We start from the raw sequence: 24,729 nt of genomic DNA, 5'->3' as shown, positions 1-24,729 counted from the left end.
TTTCTTTTGTTTGGCCATAACCATAATTTTCTGTTTTAGTCTAATCAACTTTAGATTAACTCATTAATAAATAACTTGTATCCCTACCTGTACTGAACACTGTTTCTTTCTACGATACACTCTTTAAACTAAATGCATAGGTTTTCTCCGGGTGTTCCGGTTTTTCCAACCATTCGGGGGAAATAAGTGATTAGACCAATTGGTGTCTTTTAAGTTTACCTTTGTCTCTCGCTCTCTAACTGTTGGAGACACTCTTCAAATGGACACTGTGAGGATTTGAATTTTTCTGTGTGTTATTCTAGGTTCTGTTTCTTGTCTTTGTGCTGTCCTGTCTTCCCCCTTGATTGTTCCCAAGTGTGTCTCGTTCTGTGATTACTCCCTGTGTATTTATGCCACCTCTTGTCTCTGTGGTTTTGTCGGATCCTAGTCATCACAGTGGAACTGTCGTTCCTGTCCTCTGTCGTCTTCAGCTCTTGTGTCAGTCTTGTTTGATCAGTTGCTACCAGTGATGAGCATTAGCCTTCCGCTCAACTGTGCTGCCTGTTCCTTGGACTGTTTTGAGCTGTTTTTTCATCATGAAAACCATGACTCATCTCCTACCTGGGTCAGCTGCGTTTTCTCTCACCACCATTACCCGCGTTTCATGACAGACACACTCTTTAAACCAATGTTTCTCAACCTTTTTTGGGCCAGCACCCACCTAGCCTTTATTCAGGTCCCTCACCGCCCCCCACCAAAGAATTTGCAGGCTACTTTCACTGACTATATTTTATCATCAATATTACTATCACTATTGTAGATGTTTTGATTTTTATGCTTGTTTCTGTATTTATCATCAAAAATTATTTCCCAGAGAACAAAAAAGTCATGGGAATAGAAATTATTTTCACAGGCGTCTACGAAAAATGCAATAAATATTCAAGTTAAAATCGGTAGGCCTAACAGCAGCCAATCACAGTGGAAAATAATATTCTTGTTTTGTGCCATTTTCTAGTTGTTAAATCTTGCACAAAATGAGCAGATAAAAGATGTACACCAATGGCAGTTTAAACTTTGAACTATTTGCAAAACGACTGAGCTCTGCAACATTAAAACCTGGATAGAACTGTAACTACATTAATTATAGCTCTTCTTCTCTTCAGTGTTTCTGTGGGTTTCTGGTGGTGCAGCTCTGTGCTGCCTTCAGGAGAATCGGACATCAGAGTATCATCCATAAAACTTCACCCATGTGGCATTTATTGTGCAAATCAGAGCTTTCAGTGGAAAAACAAAAGTTCCAGGTCCTTTTAATACCATACAAATATGAGACAGAAACATGGATTATATCTTTGTATAGACCTGTCTATTGATTATAGATTAGTAGTTTTACTGGACAGAAATTACAAAGAACAAATCTGGTTCTTAATCAAATCCTAATGAGTTAAATTGAAAGTGTCATGGAGTCATCAGCCTCATGACAGTAACAGACATAAAAAATAATATTGAAGAAATAAATATATCAAATCTAATTAAAACATAAATAAGTGATCAGTTCTTTACTGTTATGGTCTGTAAGATATATTTATTCTCAGTACTAGATGTGGTCTCAACAAACCCATGGCAATCAAACAATATTATTTTGCCTTTTATCTGGAAATAGTGTCTGTTTATTCTTGCCATACAGTACTCTGTATTAATTATTGTTCAAAAGGTCTTGCCATACCACTTTATTCCTCTGTATTTACTTTAGTTTCTTAGTTTATTCTTGCATTTTGTTCTTCATTCATTTCTATTTAGTTCCCTTTGATTAGTATTATCTTCTCTTGGTTTATTGCTGTGTCCACTTTAGTTTCTTTCCTGTTGCTAGATTTATTTGATTGTTTATTGACCATCAGTAATCTTCACTCATCACCTGCTGCGCTGCCTAATCATCATGTTTTTCACATCATGCGTTTATTTTTCACTGTTCAGCGTCGGATTCTCTGTTTTTATGCCATAATTCACATCTAGTTCGTCGCTCCGTTTTATGTCCCGCTTCTCCTGTTTCAGAGTTTTGCGCAATGTGCGCGTCTTTTTTTTTTTAAGCCCCTAAGGTGCAGGGCGGTCGGGAAGCGTATCGATGGGGAAAAGGCAGACTGACATAAACCTTTTAAAACAACGGAAACAATTTCTGCATTCTGATTATTGAAATTTAAAAGTGCTGTGTTGTTCTATCACCCCTGTTTCATACCGGACCACTTACAGCACCGGTGTTAACGCTATAAAATGAACGCTCTCTATTGTGGCATCACCCATGGAGGGATTTCTTTATTTCTTTATTTAAATGGGTTCATTTTTCAGAGGGATACACAGTGAGGGTATCGTGATTTTAGCTACCAGTAGCAGGAGAACGGAGCTGCGCCAAGAAGCTAACAGAAGCTAACAAACACTGAATAGAAGAAGAGCTGCCATCGATACAGTTGCTGCCAAGTGTTAAGGAAGAATTTTTATATTACAATTAAATTTAGCAAAACTCTGGCTCTGATTCTTCCTTTTGATCCCGGGTTCTCTCGCGTGGCCACGTGTGGGGACAAAAACACAACAATGCATGTTGACGTCACAGAATTACAGAATTTAATCCAATCAGAAGAAAGTATAAGATAATACAGGAAACTGAAGAAACACAGATACAAACATTGTTACCTGAGACAAGAAGACAAAGAAATATCAAGGACGTCCTTGGAGAAAGAGCTGGTGCAGAAGTAAAATAAATCAGCTTTTTCTAAATTGTTTCCCTTGTGCACAAACTTTTATACCTGTAGGTGTGTTTTCCTCTTTAATGTATTCAAATAAGGCGTATCTCTACTTGACCAATTGGAAGGCATCTCTGGCCCTTTTAAATTTAGAAAAAGTCCCGCAATTTGTTCACAAGATCAAACACCTTTTGTTAAATAAGGTAGAAGCAGACTCTCCGAATTCATGGTGGTTTATGGCTTTCACAGATCAGTGTGAAAAGCTAGAACTTCCTACTGATTGTTTCCCAACAGACAAAGAGCAGATCAGACATCTTGACAAACCATCTGCTTTAACTACAGTAAAATATATATCAATAGGTCAGACTATGTTATAAATTTTAAAACTATAATTATGGTATTTCAATCAAGTCATGATAAATTCTAAAACTAACTTATTTTAAATGTATTTTCTTAACGCTATCCGGCTCTACAGCCATCTGGGCCAAGAGAAACAGATGCAGGAACCTCACAGGTAGCTGTGAAATTCTGGTTTCTCTTCTGCTCTGCCAGGAACAAACCTTTAATACTGTACTTTTAATTCAATGAAAAGTTCTCCAAAAACCCAATTTGTTCTTCTGCACTCAGCACCTCCAAAGTTTAGTCCTGATATCAAACCAAAAGCAATAGATAATAAACAGAAAATAATGAAGTACAGTTCCTGTTTCTAATTAGGAATTAGAAACAAATAAGAATTAAGACATTCATTCACCATAAACCTAAGTATTTTCTAATACTAAACAAAACATTTTCATGTGATTCTAATATAGTCAGAAATAATACAATTTTAAATACATTCATCATTAACTAAATTAATTCTAAAACAAGATAATAGAATTTTTAGTCAAAAACATGTTATTAATAACTATGAAAAATGTCTTACAAATTAAATGTTAGTGATTTAAAACATTTTATGTTATATTCAGTTTTTTCACCATGTCAGATGTTAGTTCTGGAAGACTTCTCATCCTGGTTACGTGAACCGACCAAAGTTCCCTTTCTCAGTAATTCAAGTGATAATGTCCTCCACCTTCCTGCATATGTTAATTTATGACCTCCTGTCTTCTTTGATAAGACCCCAGGGGTCTGAGCCGAAATTCTCTTGCAGATCCTCTATTCTCCTTTGTACTTTAAATACTTAACCCAGCAATAGTTCTTAGGGTTTTAAATCACTAACACAAACCTGTTCAAACTTAAGAAATTCGTTCTAAAAGGTTTAAACTGTGTTAAACACTATAAATAGTCATTTTTCCTCAACACAAGCATGATTTAATGTTACACAATACAGTTTTACCAAGTTGCTCAAAGTCTAAGCTGGCATTGTTGTGCATTTAAGGTGTAAAGTTTACCTTCGAATAAACGCCCCCAAAGGCATCCCAGCGCCCCCTTTTGTAAAAATGTCCGCCAGAGCCCCGTGCCGTCCTCTGAACGCCCCCTTGGGGGCGGTACCGCCCACGTTGAGAACCGCTACTTTAAACTAAATGCATAGGTTTTCTCCGGGTGCTCCGGTTTTTCCTTCCGGGAAAAAAAAAATGATTAGAGGCCATGTGCCATGTGGCCATGGCATGTGCCGAAGAGGTTAATTGATCTCTTAATTTTACCTCTGTGTCTCACTCACTGACTGTTCACAAAGAATATGAACTTATCTGTTTCAAATTCTTAATGTGTTTACCATCAATGATTGAAAATTATGACAAAAATTATTCAAAATTCTTATCATGATGAATTTTTCCACAATATGATAAATGTCCACCCCTAGGCTTTGCTCAGTGACACGTGTCCTGTACAAACACGAGCAGAAAGGCCACTCAGTGAGGAAAAAGCCATTCCTCCAAAAGAATCATAAAAAAATAAGATTGCATTTTGCTAATGCACACAGGGACAGTGGCATGTGAGGTGTCATTAACATCTTGTCCTACATTGACTTCCTCCATTAAGTGTGCTAAACACGTCTAATAAGAAAAATTGCTAAAAGCTTATTTTAGGGAGAATGCCACTTCTAATGCACTGCTAAGGCTAATGCTAATCATTGCACTAATTCGCAACTACTAATTAGCACTTAGCTAAGGCTTATGCTAAGGTTAATGCTAATACTTGCTACCAATACATTGCTATGGAAGCAATGTATTGGTTCATCTCTTAACACGTTTTCTGGGAGCAAAGTAAACATCTGAATTTTACTTTTCCAAAATTTACCAACTAAATTTCTAGTGTCTAAACAGATAAACAGTATTTAAAAAGAGCTTATGTTTTATAAACAATAATTAATTTGGTGTTGAGATAAGCGTTTTTTTCTGGTGGCGAACTGCTCCATAGTATAAATCAGACTTTTGCTTTTGTATTGAATGGCTGTTTTATAATACATTTACCACCAACGACAAAAAAAGAAAAATTTTCACTTTTCAGAAAAACATAACTGCACAATTCTTGTTGAGTAGTACTTATTGTAAGTTAAGTAGTATTTCAAAAGAGCAGAAGAAGTCTTATGTTTTTTTAACAACACTTAGCATTTTGGCAAATTTTAGCTTATACACTAATTTTAAGATATTGAATGGAGTAATTGCATGTTACTCAATATGGTTGTGACTCTCCACATGCTATTGAGTACATTGTAGCTTACTTTAGCGTTGATGCTAATTTTTAGCTGTAGAACACCGCGGTAAAGCTAGCCGGCTCTGCGTCCAGCCGGCCCAGCACACGATATACAAGTGCGCGGTAGCTCAAGACATTATGGTACACCCATTTACGTGCTGCTTTCACAATAAAAGCGCACATCCGGTCCATGTTTGAGCTACTCAAAATAGGTTTCCAGCCGCTGCATTTGCAAACAGAAAATAATATATGCTGAGAAACTAATACAAAATAAAAACTAATATCTCTCTCATATATATATATATATATATATATATATATATATATATATATATATATATATATATATATATATATATATATATATATCAGAAAGTTGCAACCAGATCTGATGTATAATTTCAAAATAAAAGCTTTTTTAAAAAGTCAAAGTCATTTTTTTATCTTTTCCCCCTAGATAAATCAAAGTAAAATGCAAAGTAAGATGCATTTTACATTTCATCTTTTCTCTCTAAGTTGCCATGCCCATTGCTGAGAAACTCTCTGTTTCCAAAGACTGCTACCACTTCTGGATGACAGAGGGACCCCTCTAGAACAGAACCAGAAAGTGTCAACAAGATCTGATGTCTAATTTCAAAATAAAAGCCTGTCAAAAAAGTTTTTGTAGTGAAGAGCTGCCTCACTTTTCATTTCGGGTTTAACTCAATCATCTTATTTATATACAAATTTTTCTGTGTTATATCCATCTCTATCTATCTATGTATCTATCCATCTTTCTATCGCTATATATAAGTACTACTTATATACAAACCAGATTCCAAAAAAGTTGGGACACTAAACAAATTGTGAATAAAAACCGAATGCAATCATGTGGAGGTGCCAACATCTAACATTTTATTCTCAATAGAACACAAATCACAGATCAAAAGTTTAAACTGAGAGAATGTATAATTTTAAGGGAAAAATATTTTTAAAAATTTCATGATGTCAACAAATCCCCAAAAAGTTGGGACAAGGCCATTTTTACCACTGTGTGGCATCTCCCCTTCTTCTTACATCACTCAACAGATGTCTGGGGACAGAGGAGACCAGATTCTCCAGTTTAGAAATAGGAATGCTCTCCCATTGATGTTTACTACCGGCCTCTAACGGTTCAATCGTCTTGGGCCTTCTTTGTCACACCTTCCTCTTTATGATGCGCCAAATGTTCTCTATAGGTGAAAGATCTGGACTGCAGGCTGGACATTTCAGTGCCCGGATCCTTCTCCTACGTAGCCATAATTGCTGCAGAATGTGGTCTGGCATCATCTTGTTGAAAAATGCAGGGTCTTCCCTGAAAGAGATGACGACGTCTAGATGGGAACATATGTTGTTCTAGAACCTGAACATAGTTTTCTGCATTAATGGAGCCTTTCCAGACATGCAAGCTGCCCAGGCCACCAGCACTCATGCAACCACATACCATCAGCTTGATAACAACTTGGGTTTTCCTTGTCCTCTCTGGTCCGGATGACATGGTGTCCCAGTGTCCATAAAGAACTTCAAATCATGACTCATCTGACCACAGAACAGTCATCCATTTAGCCTCACTCCATTTTAAATGACTCCTGGACCAGTGCAAATGGCTGAGCTTAGAAATGGCTTCCTCTTTGCATTGTAGAGTTTCAGCTGGCAGCGGCGGATGGGACGGTGGATTGTGTTCACTGACAATGCTTTCTGGAAGTATTCCTGAGCCATTGTTGTTATTTCCTTGACAGTGGCATTACTGTTTGAGGTGCAGTGACGTTTAAGGGCCCGGAGATCACAAGCATCTAGTAGAGTTTTACGGCCTTGACCCTTACGCACAGCTATTGTTCCAGATTCTCTGAATCTCTTGATAATGTAATGCACAGTTGATGATGATAACTTAAAAGTCTTTTCTATTTTACGCTGGGTAAGACCATTCTGGTATTGCTGCACCATCATTCTGTGCAACAATGGTGGAATTGGTGATCTTCTTACCATCTTGGCTTCACAGAGACACTTACACTCTAAGAAGCTCTTTTTATACCCAATCATATTGTCAATTGACCTAATGAGTGTTAATTGGTCTCCCGGTTGTTTGTTATATATTCAATTTCCTTTTTCCAGCCACTGATTGCTACTTGTCCCAACTTTTTTGAGATTTGTAGACACTGGGAAATTTTGAAACAACATATTTTTCCCTTAAAATGATATATTCTCTCATTTTAAACTTTTGGTCTGTGATTTGTGTTATATTGAGAATAAAATATTAGATGTTGGCACCTACACATCATTGCATTCAGTTTTTATTCACAATTTGTTTAGTGTCCCAACTTTTTTTGGAATCCGGTTTGTATATAAGTAAAAAAAGATATAAAGTACTTTTTTGAAAGCCTTTTATTTTGAAATTATACATCAGATGTAGTTGTCACTTTCTGGTTCTGTTCCACAGGTGTCCCTCTTTCACACAGAAGTGGTAACAGTCATTGGAAACAGAGTTTCTCAGCAATGGGCATGGCAACTTCGGGGGAAAAAGATACAAAGTACTACGTTAATGGTCTTTTATTTTGAAATTATACATCAGATTCAGTTGCCACTTTCTGGTTCTGTTCTAGAGGTGTCCCTCTGTCATCCAGAAGTGGTATCAGTCATTGGAAACAGAGAGTTTCTCAGCAATGGGTACAGCAACTTAGGGGGAAAACATTAAACAAATTACTTTTTTGAAAGTCTTTTATTGTGAAATTATACATCAGATCTAGTTGCCACTTTCTGGTTCTGTTCTAGAGGTGTCCCTCTGTCATCCAGAAGTGGTAGCAGTCTTTGGAAACAGAGAGTTTCTCAGCAATGGGCATGGCAACTTAGAGAGAAAAGATACAAAGTGCTATTTTCATAGTGTTTTATTTTGAAATTACACATCCGATCTAGTTGCCACTTTCAGGTTTTGCTCTAGAGGTGTCCCTCTGTCACTCTGAAGTGGTAGCAATCATTGGAAGCAGAGAGTTTCTCAGAAATGGGCACGGCAACGTAAGAGGGAAAATATTAAAACAAGACTTTTTGACAGGCTTTTATTTTGAAATTACACATCAGATCTAGTTGCCACTTTCAGGTTCTGTTCTAGAGGTGTCCTTCTGTCACTCTGAAGTGGTAGCAGTCTTTGGAAACAGAGAGTTTCTCAGCAATGGGCACGGCAACTTAGGGGGAAAAGATAAAAAATGACTTTTTTGAAAAGCTTTTATTTTTGAAATTACACATCAGATCTAGTTGCAACTTTCTGATATATACATATATATGAGAGATATATATATTGTCGAGAAAAGTCGAGCTCATCCCACTTCCCCATGCTGGAGATTTTAGTTTAATAGTAATAACAAATAAAATTACCGTAAAATTAATGACATAGGTGACATCAAGACCCAACAATAGAGTCAGACTGTAATAAAATGAATCTGGTTGCGTGTGTTGTTATTGTGTCCTGCAAACTTTGTTTAATTCTACTTTTTTCTATTTAATCATAAAAAATCAAAGTCAGGCAGAAAGAGAGTCATGAAACAGGAAGAGCTGGTTTCCTTAATAAAGAGGAAGTTTCTTTCTTGCATCAGGCTAAAAATAGTTCAGACCATTCCTTATTTTAAAGCATTAAAGGTTTTTAAAGAATAAAATCTAAACATTTTGAGAGATTGGATAAAACCCAGAGTAAAATACTTAAAATAATGACTTATAATTATGCCAATAATTAATATTGGTTTAACCAGTGGTTGATGTTGATTTGATTATAAGAATATTTACACTTACTCTTACACTTGTGGAAGTACTTAAAGGTGAAACAAGTAACTGTAATTTGGTATCAGATAATTACAATAATGGATTATTATTGGGTTCTTTTCAGAAATGTCTGTAATAACTCACCTTATGATTATAATAAGAGTAACTAATAAGTTATGGTTATTATAACATTATAAATGAATGTTGAATCAGATAAACTAAAAGGTTATAAATGTGATTTTGACATTGAACTTGAAAAGGTGTAAAATGTTGTAACTGTAATTAAAGGTCACTGATGTTGTGTAGGAGGTAGATGGTAGGTGGAAGGTCAGGGGAAAAGGGGAACTGATAGGAGAACGGAGAAGACCAAGGCCTTATTGCTAAACTTCAACTTGCCTAAGAAAAGGTTGGGCAGGAAACAGAGGTAGGAGGAACTGTTGAGCAACTTGGGGACATTAGAACAGACATCAGGTCATGAGGTCTCCAAAGTGACGGAGATGAGATCATCTGTCCAAGCAGTCAGCCAATGAGACAGGCACAGCAACAAAGCTAGCCAATGTAAACGCACCAAAAGGGTGGATAAATCCTTTATAAGGTGGGTGCAAAAGAGGAATCTTTGGTTGGATCCTTCAGGCAGCTTCGAGCCAAGACGGAGATGGACAAAGAACTCTGCAGCTGAAGAAGAGCCGGGGCCACAGAACCGAAGACTGTTCTGCACATGGGGACCAACCCGTTAGCCCCGCAACATGTGGCTTCAAATCGCACTTCTCTCAACAGCTGGGTTTAGACCCCCAAAGACAAAGACCAAGGCAAAGATGAAGATAAAGACAAAGATAAAGACAAAGGCAAAGAACAAAGGCAAAGAGGAAGAACTGGTGTGTTCCTTCCGTGGGACCAGGAAGATCGTGAGACGAGGAGAAGGGAGCTACAGAGCTGCAAGACAAGAAGCTGAGGACCGCTACGCGCATGAGGAAGTCACCCTGAGGCCCGAGACCTGCCGCTCTAAGTCAGTACTCTTCCTGTACTGGGAACCTCCTGCTGCTGCAACACCTTCATCATCAGGCCAGTTCTGGGGTTCAAAATGCCAAACTCTGTCCGTCTCTCTCAAAGTTTCCCTTTTTTAGTTCTCAGTGTCAGCATTAGGGAAAGATAGGCTAGATTATTGATTTTACTTATTTGATTATTTCTGCTACTGAATTAAGCTGTACTGACCCTTGCAAAATTGCCTTACTAATAAAATAATTAGCATTTAAGAAAATCTAAAAGATGTTGTGGACATTCAATTAATGAGTCACCTTAAAGTTCTTTGATGGTTGTGAAATAGCTATGAAGTTTGATTCTGGGAGGAAAAAGTAGAAATGTTTTATAGGTTGCTTTTAGCCAAAACTAAAATAATGACCTTGGGACTTAAATCTAAGTCACTAAATTTAATCTAGCCGTTAACAAGTGCCGTTATTTTAGGAAAGGAGCTACCGTTAACAGGAGTGGTTGTAGGGGTTATGTCGCTGTGAGGGCTACTCAGCGGATTGCTCCTCAACTGTAAAAGGTCATAACTTCTGGATCGAAGGTAGTCAGAGCTAGACGAGTCCTTTCCGACCCCAGTTTAAACAGATAATTCTCCACAAACTATTGCTAGGGTAAGACCCGAGTTTCTGGGGGTTTTCCGGACCTGTTAGACAGAGAACTGGGCCGTAGTGAGTCCAAAGAGTTGTGAGGAGTGGGCGGGACTTACTATTGGGTAGTAACAGACAATATATATTAGTTTTTATTTTGCATTAGTTTTTCAGCATATATTATTTTCTGTTTGCAAATGCGGCGGCTGAAAACCTATTTTGAGTAGCTCAAAAATGGACCGGATGTGCGCTTTTATTGTGAAAGCAGCACGTAAATGGGTTAGGGTTATATATATGTCTTGAGCTATCGCGCACTTGTATATCGTGTGCTGGGCCGAGAAGGTCCTCGCTGCAGCATGCAGAAAGGGGCGGGACGGACCACTGTCAGCCTCATACCTTATATGGAAATGGGACCATTGCACTCCGGAAGTGAAGGGGGCGCTATTTTCCTAATTTCTAGTATAAATACCTTAAAGAAGCGGGTTTGAGATGCCGATTGAAAGAAGTTTGAGAGGGTTCATGTGTTCGGCACACGATCCAAAATGGAAAAGGCGCAAAGTCAGCAAAAGGTATTTTTACCTTCTTTAAAATTTTTATCACATAGTAAATCAATACGCTTTTCTAGATGACGTTGAGCATATAATAAACAGCTGTAGACTATTGAAATGCGTAATTCATAGAAGGTAAGGTTAAATTTAGCATGTAGCATAGCTAATTATTTCCCTGCAGGGCACCATTAGATAAAAATAGAAAAGTAAATAAAATGTATAATTGATAAGTGTATTTTATGCTCAAACTTTGTTTTTTTATTTTATTTAACAGATCCACGTTTCTATTTGTAACATTCGTAACGGAGAGAAGATTATTCCGTATTGCACGAATGACGGATATCTCTGTCCTCTTTGCTCATACAAAGCCGATGAGTCGTTCAAGGTACAGAATCACATAACAAGAACTGCTACGGTTCAACATAACGGTATGTAAAGCTACACTTACACTATCATTTATTTATTTACCTTCTTAACAGTTTTGTAGTTGTTTTTTTTCATAAAAAAGACTAGAAAAAGGTTAATCCTTTTTGAAATATGTTTTTGCTCGCCAACATTTCTGGAAAGTCTAACACTTTTTATAAACTAAAAGCTGCCATCATAGGTGGGTGTAGTTCCCTCATAGCCATTATTCTGGTGATAGTCTTGCAATGCACCTGTTTTTCTGTAATTTTCAGATGCCTTTGGATGTACTGGAAGCTGTTCTCCAAGAGGTGATACTAGCACAGGGAGATGCAGCTTACCTCACCTTGGCATTAACCTGCAAGCGCTTTAAAGCCATTGTGTCTGACCCAGTGTTCAGGAAGAGGACTCACTTTGCTTGGCTGGATGGTAAGAACCTTTGACTTTTTTCCACATAAAACATGTTAAATTAGATTTAAACTACATGAAATTTATCATTCATTTACAGGTGAGATCAACTGGGGTAAATTTTCAAAGTCATTCAAGGCAGAAAACCGGATTCCTTTTGCAGTTGTTACGTGTTCTTCCTGTAACCGGCAATATAAAGACTGTGTGGGCTTCACTGGAAATGGAAGACGAGGAGATTACCCTCGTTACTACTGTGATGGCAGACCTGGACACTGCCCTGGATGTCAGTACTGAATGCAAGGAGAATAATAGTTGTTTTCCACAGTCTTTCACACATTTCAGTTGTCACACATTGTTCTTTTTTGGTGACATCTTTGTAAATCTGTTCTGCTGACATTTGGATTTGTTCCGTCATCCTTTAGTTTTTCACAATGTGTTCTTTAAACATTATGTACATTTTTTAGTGTTCCTTTTGTTGTAGTTCAGTTGATTTATATTATTTAGTTTTTTGGTAGAACTGTTGTTTCCAGGAAAAGTAACATTGTGGCTCTAATATATTAAAGAGAAAGTAGAACCAATAAAGTAGTTGTAAATATATTGTAACAGCATTGTTTAACAATTGGATAACCTTGTTTTAAAATTTTGAAATACAAGCAAAGATAATACCTTTCAGTATTTCATGTGTAACGTTTCATATACTTTAACAATGACTGGAAGAAATAAAAATTGTCTTTGCAAACCTCAGTCGTTTATGTTTTAGCAATCAGAATCAACTGTTTTTATTTAAATAAAGCAACCAAATACAGAAACATGTTCAGTTAGAAACATACCATAATACAAAGATTAAAGGTATGCTGAGCGACGGTGGAGACCGGGTGGAGGTGATGGAAACTCGGGTGAGGAGCAGTTGTTCACATCAAGCCGGACTTTATGAAGGGTAATTCAAGAAGATGAGGAGACCGGCGCCGATAGGCTGAGACGGAGGCGCATGATGAGCTGATTGGCTGAATTGAAGAGCGTTAGAATGTACACATAAGCCTGATTTATTTATCTGGTGACTTCAAAGAAGCTTTTCATACAGAAACAATGATTAATCCACAGTGGATCATTCTCTTGTCAAATAAACTTTCTAAAACCTACTTTCTTTGAGTGTTTCCAGTTTGAAGCTACATTTAAAGTTTTACAAAAGTCTCTCTGGGTTTTGCAACAATTGAATATTTGAGCGCAGTTTGTGAATCAAATACAACTGGTAGAGTTGATATAGAATTTCTAAATTGAATAGTGGGACACCAGTCCAGTGTCTTTTATCAGATTACTGGTTAAGCTGGAGTCCTTACAGGAAAGGTTTCCAATGAGACTTTATGGTAAACAATGACAATAGTTGAGCTCACCTGCAACCAAGCATAATAGTTTTTGGCACTAGTTATATTTTAGATTTAAATTTATTTATTATAAGAGTACGTTTCACTACATCACAATCTATTAATTGAACTACAGCGTTCTTGAAGTATTTGGTATCTGTTTTCTTAATCTAGGATGGACTGGTGATCTGCCCAGGGTCATGCGTGCGTGTATGATAATTAATGGATGGATAAATGTGTTCCTAAATATTTTTTAAGCCTTTTGTTTCAGCTAGATTGGGTGACAATAGATAAATACATATACATAATAATTCATTATTGTTGCTTGTTTTAAGTTGTTTATTACTAATGTGATTTTAACATTAAAAAAACAATAGTTTTAATTATTTTTTTAAAGGGACATACCACGTTACATTTTTATTTCTATTATTATTATTATTATTATTATTATTATTATTATTATTATTATTATTATTATTATTATTAACGCGGCTGGTACAGGAAATAGCGCCACTAGCGCCCCCTTCACTTCCGGATTGCAATGGTCCCATTTCCATATAAGGTAAGAGGCTGACAGTGGTCCGTCCCCGCCCCTTTCTGCATGCTGCAGCGAGGTGTACTTGGAGAAGGTCCTCGCTGCAGCATGCAGAAAGGGGCGGGGACGGACCACTGTCAGCCTCATACCTTATATGGAAATGGGACCATTGCACTCCGGAAGTGAAGGGGGCGCTATTTTCCTAATTTCTAGTATAAATACCTTAAAGAAGCGGGTTTGAGATGCCGATTGAAAGAAGTTTGAGAGGGTTCATGTGTTCGGCACACGATCCAAAATGGAAAAGGCGCAAAGTCAGCAAAAGGTATTTTTACCTTCTTTAAAATTTTTATCACATAGTAAATCAATACGCTTTTCTAGATGACGTTGAGCATATAATAAACAGCTGTAGACTATTGAAATGCGTAATTCATAGAAGGTAAGGTTAAATTTAGCATGTAGCATAGCTAATTATTTCCCTGCAGGGCACCATTAGATAAAAATAGAAAAGTAAATAAAATGTATAATTGATAAGTGTATTTTATGCTCAAACTTTGTTTTTTTATTTTATTTAACAGATCCACGTTTCTATTTGTAACATTCGTAACGGAGAGAAGATTATTCCGTATTGCACGAATGACGGATATCTCTGTCCTCTTTGCTCATACAAAGCCGATGAGTCGTTCAAGGTACAGAATCACATAACAAGAACTGCTACGGTTCAACATAACGGTATGTAAAGCTACACTTACACTATCATTTATTTATTTACCTTCTTAACAGTTTTGTAGTTGTTTTTTTTCATAAAAAAGACTAGAAAAAGGTTAATCCTTTTTGAAATATGTTTTTGCTCGCCAACATTTCTGGAAAGTCTAACACTTTTTATAAACTAAAAGCTGCCATCATAGGTGGGTGTAGTTCCCTCATAGCCATTATTCTGGTGATAGTCTTGCAATGCACCTGTTTTTCTGTAATTTTCAGATGCCTTTGGATGTACTGGAAGCTGTTCTCCAAGAGGTGATACTAGCACAGGGAGATGCAGCTTACCTCACCTTGGCATTAACCTGCAAGCGCTTTAAAGCCATTGTGTCTGACCCAGTGTTCAGGAAGAGGACTCACTTTGCTTGGCTGGATGGTAAGAACCTTTGACTTTTTTCCACATAAAACATGTTAAATTAGATTTAAACTACATGAAATTTATCATTCATTTACAGGTGAGATCAACTGGGGTAAATTTTCAAAGTCATTCAAGGCAGAAAACCGGATTCCTTTTGCAGTTGTTACGTGTTCTTCCTGTAACCGGCAATATAAAGACTGTGTGGGCTTCACTGGAAATGGAAGACGAGGAGATTACCCTCGTTACTACTGTGATGGCAGACCTGGACACTGCCCTGGATGTCAGTACTGAATGCAAGGAGAATAATAGTTGTTTTCCACAGTCTTTCACACATTTCAGTTGTCACACATTGTTCTTTTTTGGTGACATCTTTGTAAATCTGTTCTGCTGACATTTGGATTTGTTCCGTCATCCTTTAGTTTTTCACAATGTGTTCTTTAAACATTATGTACATTTTTAGTGTTCCTTTTGTTGTAGTTCAGTTGATTTATATTATTTAGTTTTTTGGTAGAACTGTTGTTTCCAGGAAAAGTAACATTGTGGCTCTAATATATTAAAGAGAAAGTAGAACCAATAAAGTAGTTGTAAATATATTGTAACAGCATTGTTTAACAATTGGATAACCTTGTTTTAAAATTTTGAAATACAAGCAAAGATAATACCTTTCAGTATTTCATGTGTAACGTTTCATATACTTTAACAATGACTGGAAGAAATAAAAATTGTCTTTGCAAACCTCAGTCGTTTATGTTTTAGCAATCAGAATCAACTGTTTTTATTTAAATAAAGCAACCAAATACAGAAACATGTTCAGTTAGAAACATACCATAATACAAAGATTAAAGGTATGCTGAGCGACGGTGGAGACCGGGTGGAGGTGATGGAAACTCGGGTGAGGAGCAGTTGTTCACATCAAGCCGGACTTTATGAAGGGTAATTCAAGAAGATGAGGAGACCGGCGCCGATAGGCTGAGACGGAGGCGCATGATGAGCTGATTGGCTGAATTGAAGAGCGTTAGAATGTACACATAAGCCTGATTTATTTATCTGGTGACTTCAAAGAAGCTTTTCATACAGAAACAATGATTAATCCACAGTGGATCATTCTCTTGTCAAATAAACTTTCTAAAACCTACTTTCTTTGAGTGTTTCCAGTTTGAAGCTACATTTAAAGTTTTACAAAAGTCTCTCTGGGTTTTGCAACAATTGAATATTTGAGCGCAGTTTGTGAATCAAATACAACTGGTAGAGTTGATATAGAATTTCTAAATTGAATAGTGGGACACCAGTCCAGTGTCTTTTATCAGATTACTGGTTAAGCTGGAGTCCTTACAGGAAAGGTTTCCAATGAGACTTTATGGTAAACAATGACAATAGTTGAGCTCACCTGCAACCAAGCATAATAGTTTTTGGCACTAGTTATATTTTAGATTTAAATTTATTTATTATAAGAGTACGTTTCACTACATCACAATCTATTAATTGAACTACAGCGTTCTTGAAGTATTTGGTATCTGTTTTCTTAATCTAGGATGGACTGGTGATCTGCCCAGGGTCATGCGTGCGTGTATGATAATTAATGGATGGATAAATGTGTTCCTAAATATTTTTTAAGCCTTTTGTTTCAGCTAGATTGGGTGACAATAGATAAATACATATACATAATAATTCATTATTGTTGCTTGTTTTAAGTTGTTTATTACTAATGTGATTTTAACATTAAAAAAACAATAGTTTTAATTATTTTTTTAAAGGGACATACCACGTTACATTTTTATTTCTATTATTATTATTATTATTATTATTATTATTATTATTATTATTATTAACGCGGCTGGTACAGGAAATAGCGCCACTAGCGCCCCCTTCACTTCCGGATTGCAATGGTCCCATTTCCATATAAGGTAAGAGGCTGACAGTGGTCCGTCCCCGCCCCTTTCTGCATGCTGCAGCGAGGTGTACTTGGCTGGGCCGGCTGGAAGCAGAGCCGGCTAGCTTTACCGCGGTATCAGAACGCTGGGTTCAACCGACGGGCACACTTTGGCAGGCCCCGATTAAATTTCTTCAGAAATTTTCTAGTTACCTTTAAAGTTCTTGTCCAGCAGAGGGCGACTTTGGCCTGTTAAATAACATGCACCTACCTACACTAGCTGTTTTATTTGTTCTAGCCATAAAAGGTTTTTTAAAGCAATGACGCTAAGGTGCAGCAAGCCACAGTGCATTTATTGCCGTTCAAAGTACACGCTGCAAAACGTAGTCTGTGAACAACACATCAGACACATTATTCCTATGCACCAAGGTAAGAACATGTTTTCTTGTGCACTCAACATAAAGAAATTTAACCATAGAAACGTTTTAAAATGTAGTGCTTTTTGTTTTGTTTTTCTCTAAACTGTAAGAAATTACAAAAATCTGGCGCTAGCGTCTAGTTGTGCCGCAGCCATCCTCTATTTTCCATAACTGGCAATGAGCTGTTTACATTGTTGTAGAGAAAATTTGACCAACTCTAAAGAAGTGCTTCATTTCAGCCACGTTGTTGCACGTGCGTATGAAAAAGGTAGCACACATTTTAACAAGTCAAGTTAATGCCTTCATTCATATTTTGTCAATGTACGTACATCAGATGATTGATATGACAACGATCCAGTTAGGATGGAAAGTGTTTATATGGGTCTAGGTGATACCTTAAATGCAAAGTGGCACTGTAATGTCATTTTTATTTTCTTTTTGGCGATGAATTAGGTTCGAACTCCATTATGCAGTGACTTGAATGGTGTCGTAGTTGTAATTCACCAGCAGAGGGAGGTTCTTCCAAGGTTTCTCCCAAGCTGGGTGTGGTTGGTCTGCTCGGAGCTCAGACCAGACCTTGACCGAATACGACGTATTTGTTTTTTCTTGGGAAAAAAAAAAAAAAATACAGGTAAGAAGCATGGCTATTTTGGACTCAAATCTCCTATGTTTATAACAACTCATTCTGTGCTAAATGACAACATTTCCATTGAGTTACCAAAAATTGGCCTATTGAGTTCAATGCGAGCGAGCCAGACTCACCAGCAATAAGTCTCGGGTAAAGCTGGCCTGGCACGTTTTTATTTAGTTTAAATGTGGCTCCCGGATAGTGCAGAAGTATACCATTCAAAACTAAACGTATTATTAATTAATAGCCGATCATATAAGTGTCCCCCGCCGCAGTGAAGTTGGTTTCAATTTGGATATTTGATATTCGAGCTCCGCGGAGTAACCGGTGTTTAGCTCAAGGTTGATCCGATTTATGAACACTAATGTCGGCCAGCCGTTCTCCACCGCTCCCCTCAAGCACTCGGAGGTTCACTTAGGGACTGTCAACAAATTACTGAACCCAACACTACTGTCGAACAAATGTTAATAAATGCCTTGAATTGTGACCAACTCATTGTCAGTGCATGCTTTTACATGAGACACACTATCCTCTATTAAATTATTTAAAGTCATATACTGGTGATTCTTGAGAATAGGGACAAAACAGGTCCTATGGATAAAGCACAAAATTTGAATAAAATATACACAAAATATAATTTTTTCAAATATCTAACTAAACTAACCTGGGTCATGTGAGCACAACAATGTATATTTTCCTGGTGTTCACAGAATATTTTTTTTATTTTAAACATTGTAGTCGGTGGATGATGCCTGTAAAAGCCCTTGGCCAGGAACATAACTCAATACATTATAATAGTTTAAAACAATTAAAGAAATACTAAAATTATATATTATGACAATTAAGTGTGAGTAGTCATATAAATATAAAAGTATCAATAAATTAAATAAAAAAAATAATTTTTATATATTTTCCAACTCCATTGAAATTTGTCCCTTGTTTTTGTCAACGCCGTCAGAAATGAAAAGAATGTAAAAAAATCAGGCATTATTGGGGGCACCAGAACTTCTGACCACTTTCCTTCTCTTCCTTTGCTAAGAGGGCTAGTTAGCTCTGGTTAGCTTATGTTATTCTTTAGTTTTTTCTTTTTATTCCTAAGTTGTTCGTCACAACCATGATGTGTCAACACCATAACTGACAATTTACAAAACTTTGATGAAATTTTGTGAAATAAAAGCTTAATTTTGGTAAAATGTAAAGATTTCATGGACCTGATGAGCAACAACATGGCCTCCATCAGAATAACATCATATAAATTGAGGTAGCTTAGCTTTTTGTCAACTCCATCAGATGTCGACTCCATCAGAGTTTTTCTGACTCTTTCAGTGAGAACTGGTGAGAACGCGAGCAGGAGTTCTCACTAAGCTGTGACCCAATTGCTCGAAATCACTAAAATTGTTTTAGTAGCCTGGAGAGGTGAGGTACGCTCATTTTTAATTCATTTTGACCCATTTTTATTATTTTTTAGGCAATTTTATATTTAAAAATATATATTTCCTATTTTCTCTTCACCTCTCCATAGGCTGCCACCTTATCGTGATGAAAGGATTGAGTGTCGAAGTCAGGGGCTTCATACCCCTTGTAGGGTCACCCAAGGCTAGAGGTCCCAGGTAATGAACTAGACAAAGAGCAGCCCAAAGAGCACAATTAATGGATACAGTGTCCCCTCACCTGGATGCAGGTAACCAGGGCACCACCCTGGAACCGGGCCTGGAGTTGGTGCTCCTTAGCAAGCATCTGGTGCTTGCCAAAACACATGGAGTCTGGCCTGGCTCAGCCCAAAGTGAGCCCTTCCCATGGGCTCACCACCTAGCCAAAAGAGCTGGGTGCAATGTGAGATGTTAGAAGGCCGAGGGAGGGGAGCTTGGCCATCTGACCCTGGGTGATAGACATTTTATCAATGGGCATGGAATGTCACCTCTCTGGTGGGACCCTGAGCTGGTGTGTCAGGTTGAGAGGTTCTAACTAGACATAGTCTCATCTCTTTGTATATTTGTGATTTTATGGTGTAAAGCTCTTTGAAATGCCTTGTTGTTGAAATGTAATATATAAATAAATTTGATTAGATTTTTTGATTTGGGGGTTTTCTGTCCAAGGCCACGTTCTGCGCAACCGGGTTTTCGAAGGGATCCATTTTGGTGGCCTTGGGATCACGCCTCTGCCTTTGGCAGATAATGTTGCCCTACTGGCTTCATCAGGTTGTGATCTACAACTTTTCTGGAGCAGTATGCAGCCGAGTGTGAAGCGGCCGGGAGGAGGATCAGTACCTCCAGATCCAAGGCCATGGTCTTGAGCAGGAAAAGGGTAGAGTGCCTTCTTCGGGTCAGGGAAGACTGTCCTGATCCAAGTGGAGGAGTTTAAGTATCTTAGGATCTTGTTCATTGTTCTAGTTCATTCATTTCTGTCTCTGTTCATCACCCATGTCCGTTAACCAGTTTCAGGACCTGACCAGAACCACTCATTGTAAATGACCTTGAGAAACAATGAGATTTGGTTAAACATAAAAACAAGCCTTAATGCCAAAAGATGATCAAATTTTACAAGCCATACATATCACCCAAATGGAACATCATGCTTCTTAGGTTACATTCACCGTCCAGCGCTGGGGCCAAGTGACAAGAAGCCAAGTGAGGCAAAGATTGTAGCAAGTTTAGCTTTTTATTCACCTATGTAATGTGTACCCTCCCTAAACGGTACTCTAATCAGTTACAGTCTGTTTACATATGACTGCCAGCAGTCACATATAAACATGGTTATGTGTGCAGCGTGTTAAGCAGATGAAAGAGGCTAAAAGAGATGGAGGAAAATACAGAATCCATAACATCAAGAATGAGGGCAACATGGAACAGGAAATCAATAGACAGATTGGTGCAGATTTTCTTCAATAGCTTATGGGTCATGTGACCAATTAACTTAAAATCAATGTGAAATTATTCTACTAGACTGGATAGTTGAAGCACACTCATTTTTATTCCATTTAACCCTTTTTATTCCCTGTCAGTGGGTCACAAGAAATTTAAGCTATTAAACACCAATCTTTTTTTTTTTTTTAAATTTAAATTGCGTAAAAAATGGAAAAAGATCTAAAATGGGGAAAAAATTAGGGTGTCTCATCTCTAATGATTTGTAGAACAATTTCAAAGTGATTTTGAATCAATAAGACCCATGTCTTGGAAGCTATTGCAGAAACACTCAATTTTGACAAAAAAAAAAAAAGGAAAATGACTTAAAATGGAAAACAAATGACTGCCACATCTAGACAGACTAGTAGAATTATTTCAAAGTGATTCTTAGTAAATAGGTCAGGTGACTTGGAATCTATTGAAGAAAACATCCATCTATTTTCTTAACACCCTTGTTCCTTAGTGGGGTCGGGAGGGGTGTTGGTGCCTATCTCCAGCTAACGTTCCGGGCGAGAGGCGGGGTTCACCCTGGACAGGTCACCAGTCTGTCGCAGGGCAACACAGGACAAACAACCATGCGCAAACAACCAGGCTGGCCGACAATAACGTTCATAAATCGGATCAACCTTGAGCTAAACGCCGCTTACTCCGCGGAGCTCAAATTTCGAATATCCCACTTGAAACTAACTTCACTGCGGTAGTGCCCCCATTAATGAAAACTACTAAATAAAAATGTAACGGTGGAACTTATTTTGTCAATTGTTTATTTATTTATTTCATAATGGTTTTATTTTGTGACACTTTTTGCCATTTTTCTGGCTGACTTTTTCAGAATGCTTCTGATGTTTCCAAAGTTATGCAAATTATTTTAAAAGTCTGGTAACAAATTTGAAACATTCATATAAAACAAGTCTACTATATATTGGTTGCATTTCTTTTCTTCTTCTTTGATATATTGCAGATAGTTTCTGTTTTATTTCAGCCTTGATGTTGCTCATTAAGATGCGTTAAAGGTCATTGTCCCTAAGGTTACTGCACTCTGACTAGCCCTGATCAACAGAGAAAACCTGATCATGAAAGAGCCTGAGATTTAACCGGAGTTAAAAATTGCAATTTCCTGAAATACCAAAAGTAGCTTCACAAAAAGTGTTACAAAATGAAATACTCCAATGCAAAAAAAAAAACAACAACACGGGGACATTTATATATGTTTCACAACTGGATGAAAGGAGCATTGCCCACCACAGTTAGATCAGCTGAGATCAGAGTATGTATTCTCAGTTAACACAAATATAAAATTGATATGAAAGCCCAAATGAAATCAGAACACATATTGATGCAATGGGGATGACAATACATAATGTGCATCACATTCTGGGTTTATTGCTACCACCCATTTCATATATTAATTAGCCACAAGAACATGTCCAGCTTACTCAATATTAGGAAGGAAGAAAAGGGGAGAAAGGAATTAAATGCAACCAATGCCTCTCTTTTAATTTTGCAGAAAACCAAACGAAACAAAAATCTGACATGGCAAATGGATCAACCCTATCAACTGCGGGAGGAGATGAAACGTATGTGGGTAGCAAAATTGGAGACTCCATTTCTCTACTGGATGTGCTCTATGCAGACCATTTTGAAGGTGATAGTTTTGACCCAAACTTTCTGTATCAAGTTGAAAAAAACTTTTATAAAGGGGCCCCACCAAACTGGTTAAACTTCTACATAAGTGAACAGGCTGATTTTGACACGGGAACAATTTTAATCAAGCGAGATGGATATAGTAAACTCAAGGACCAAATCCAAAATACAACAAGAATCCCTGCGATATCCACTGTTAAACTGTTCCACCAGTCAGGAAGCGGAGGAACTACAATGGCAATGCAGGCATTGTGGGACTTAAAGAAAACCTTCCGCTGTACGGTTCTTACAAACTCAACCTCAGACACCAAAAACGTGGCGCAGGAAGTGATCCATCTTTTTACAGCAGGCAGTCAAGGCCAGAAGAACACTGTACTGTTGTTAATAAGTGATGAGCAGATGCTGGACAAACTCAAAAAGTGCATTATGAGTACCATTGCTAAAAACAAAATAGTCACAAACAAGCCTGTAGCGATTTTACTAAGCTGTGTGAGAAAGGATGTCCTATTGGAAAGTGACAATGTTGTCTTACAGAGACAACTGTCAGACAAGGAAAAGCAGAAATTCAGGGAAAAGAGGGAAGAACTTAAAGCAAAGTACGGTGACATCACTCAGCTGCATGGCTTTAACATAATGCAGACTAATTTCTCTGAACGGTACATCCAAAATCATGTGAAGTATTTCGCTCATCTCGAAAAGCAAGAAGACCCCTGAAAGCCCAGCTGGCTGCGTTCCTGGCCTTACTGAATGCCTATGTACCAGGATCCTATCTGCTGGAATCTCAGTGCCTCAACTTCCTCCGCTATAAAAACAGCATGGATAATGATGGAGCAGTGGAAGAGCTAATGCAGCCATTTAGTCATCTCATTGTCACCTTCCAGCAAAACGATGAAACTAAAAGAAGGGTCCGTATGGCTCACCCACTGATAGCAAAGTGTTGTACAGAAATGCTAGCTCACACAGGAGTGACCAGAAGTGACACAGCAATAACCTTCCTGAATAACTTTTGCAGAGACGAAGAGACTGAGGAGTTCCCACAGTGTTTGCTTGGCTTTGTCAAAGACATACTTACCAAAAGAGAAGCTAAAACACAGGACAAGACAGGATCAGATGCTAAAGAGGACCAAGAAAGGTTTTCTAAACTCATTCTGGATATTCAGAAGATGGAAGGTGGAGTCCAATGTGTGTCTGTTTTGAAGGTGGCGTCAAAGAAGTTTAATCACAATCCCTTTTTCCCTCAAGCTCTCGCTCGTTTTTACTACATCGAAATGAAAAACTATTACCAGGCAGAAATGTGGGCAAAGGCTGCAAATCTAAGAGATCCAAAAAATTCCTTTATTGCTGATACTCTGGGCCAGGTCTATAAGAACCATTTAAAGGCCAAAGAAGCTACAGCCAAATCAAGAGAAATCTTGAAGCTGGCCAAAGATGCCATCGAAGCATTCAAACATGAAGAGCAACTTGCTGAAGATGAACAGGAAACAGACATGAAAGAAGATGGAATGATTACAATTTCTAATGTTTTTAACTCAAGAGGGCAGTTTGGCTTCTTGCAGGTCTGCAAAATTCTGTATGACTTGCTTGTAAGTAAAAACAAAACCTGGAGAGAAGTTCTTACAAAGAACGTGCCCTTATGCTCTGTCCTGCACATGCTTGGAGACAGCAAGCTCTACAGGTTCAATGATCTTATAAACATCCTCAAAGATGAAGTGGAAAGAAAATCAGAATTTTTTGACAAATACTTGACATACTCAAAGTACTCTACTGATAAAGAGGATCCCGAATACATTTTTAAAGACATCACAGATTGTTACAGGAAGTACATTGGCAACTCACCACTTAAAAAAACCACCCAAAAAATAGCTCAAGCTTTACAGATGCTTAAAAAGAACCGCGCTGCCACCTCTGCTGGCGTGCTAGCATGTCTTGACCGAGCACACACAGAAAAGGATCTAAAAGAGATTGCTACATGGTGGAAAGAAATTTGGTCAAGCCACTATCCAGGAACAGCTGAAGTCAACTACATCCTTGCTGTTATAATGTTGGTGAATACAGGTGAAACACTCCCTGCCTATTCCAAACCTTTCAAAATGTTTGGAAAGAAAATACCCATGAGTGAGAAAGACCCCCAGAGCAGCACATGTTAGCACTTCTTTTGTTCTGGCCTGCAAACAGTG

At 37.7% G+C, this 24,729-nt stretch overlaps 2 protein-coding genes and 2 long non-coding RNA genes across 4 annotated transcripts in view; 3 read left to right on the top strand and 1 right to left on the bottom strand.

Moving 5' to 3' along the window:
- mrpl48 (mitochondrial ribosomal protein L48) overlaps nt 1-24,729 on the bottom strand; it is a 64,971-nt gene that overhangs the window by 1,835 nt on the left and 38,407 nt on the right. The window lies entirely within an intron of this gene.
- On the top strand, nt 11,071-12,822 carry LOC145548768 (uncharacterized). The gene is made up of 4 exons (XR_014084761.1): nt 11,071-11,289; nt 11,543-11,696; nt 11,946-12,099; nt 12,179-12,822. It is a non-coding gene; the product is annotated as an uncharacterized LOC145548768 (long non-coding RNA).
- LOC145548767 (uncharacterized) lies at nt 14,063-15,481 on the top strand. The gene is made up of 4 exons (XR_014084759.1): nt 14,063-14,296; nt 14,550-14,703; nt 14,953-15,106; nt 15,186-15,481. It is a non-coding gene; the product is annotated as an uncharacterized LOC145548767 (long non-coding RNA).
- On the top strand, nt 19,656-24,711 carry LOC145548876 (sterile alpha motif domain-containing protein 9-like). Its single transcript, XM_081599940.1, has 2 exons — nt 19,656-19,788; nt 23,252-24,711. The coding sequence occupies exons 1-2, from the start codon at nt 19,656-19,658 to the stop codon at nt 24,697-24,699; spliced, it is 1,581 nt and encodes a 526-aa protein (XP_081456066.1). The 3' UTR covers nt 24,700-24,711.

Source organism: Poecilia reticulata, chromosome 18 (assembly GCF_904066995.2).
Source record: "Poecilia reticulata chromosome 18, P_reticulata-male-v2, whole genome shotgun sequence".
NCBI lineage: Eukaryota > Metazoa > Chordata > Actinopteri > Cyprinodontiformes > Poeciliidae > Poecilia > Poecilia reticulata.
Note: the sequence above shows the minus strand (reverse complement) of the source record. Positions and strands in the feature narration are given on the sequence as shown.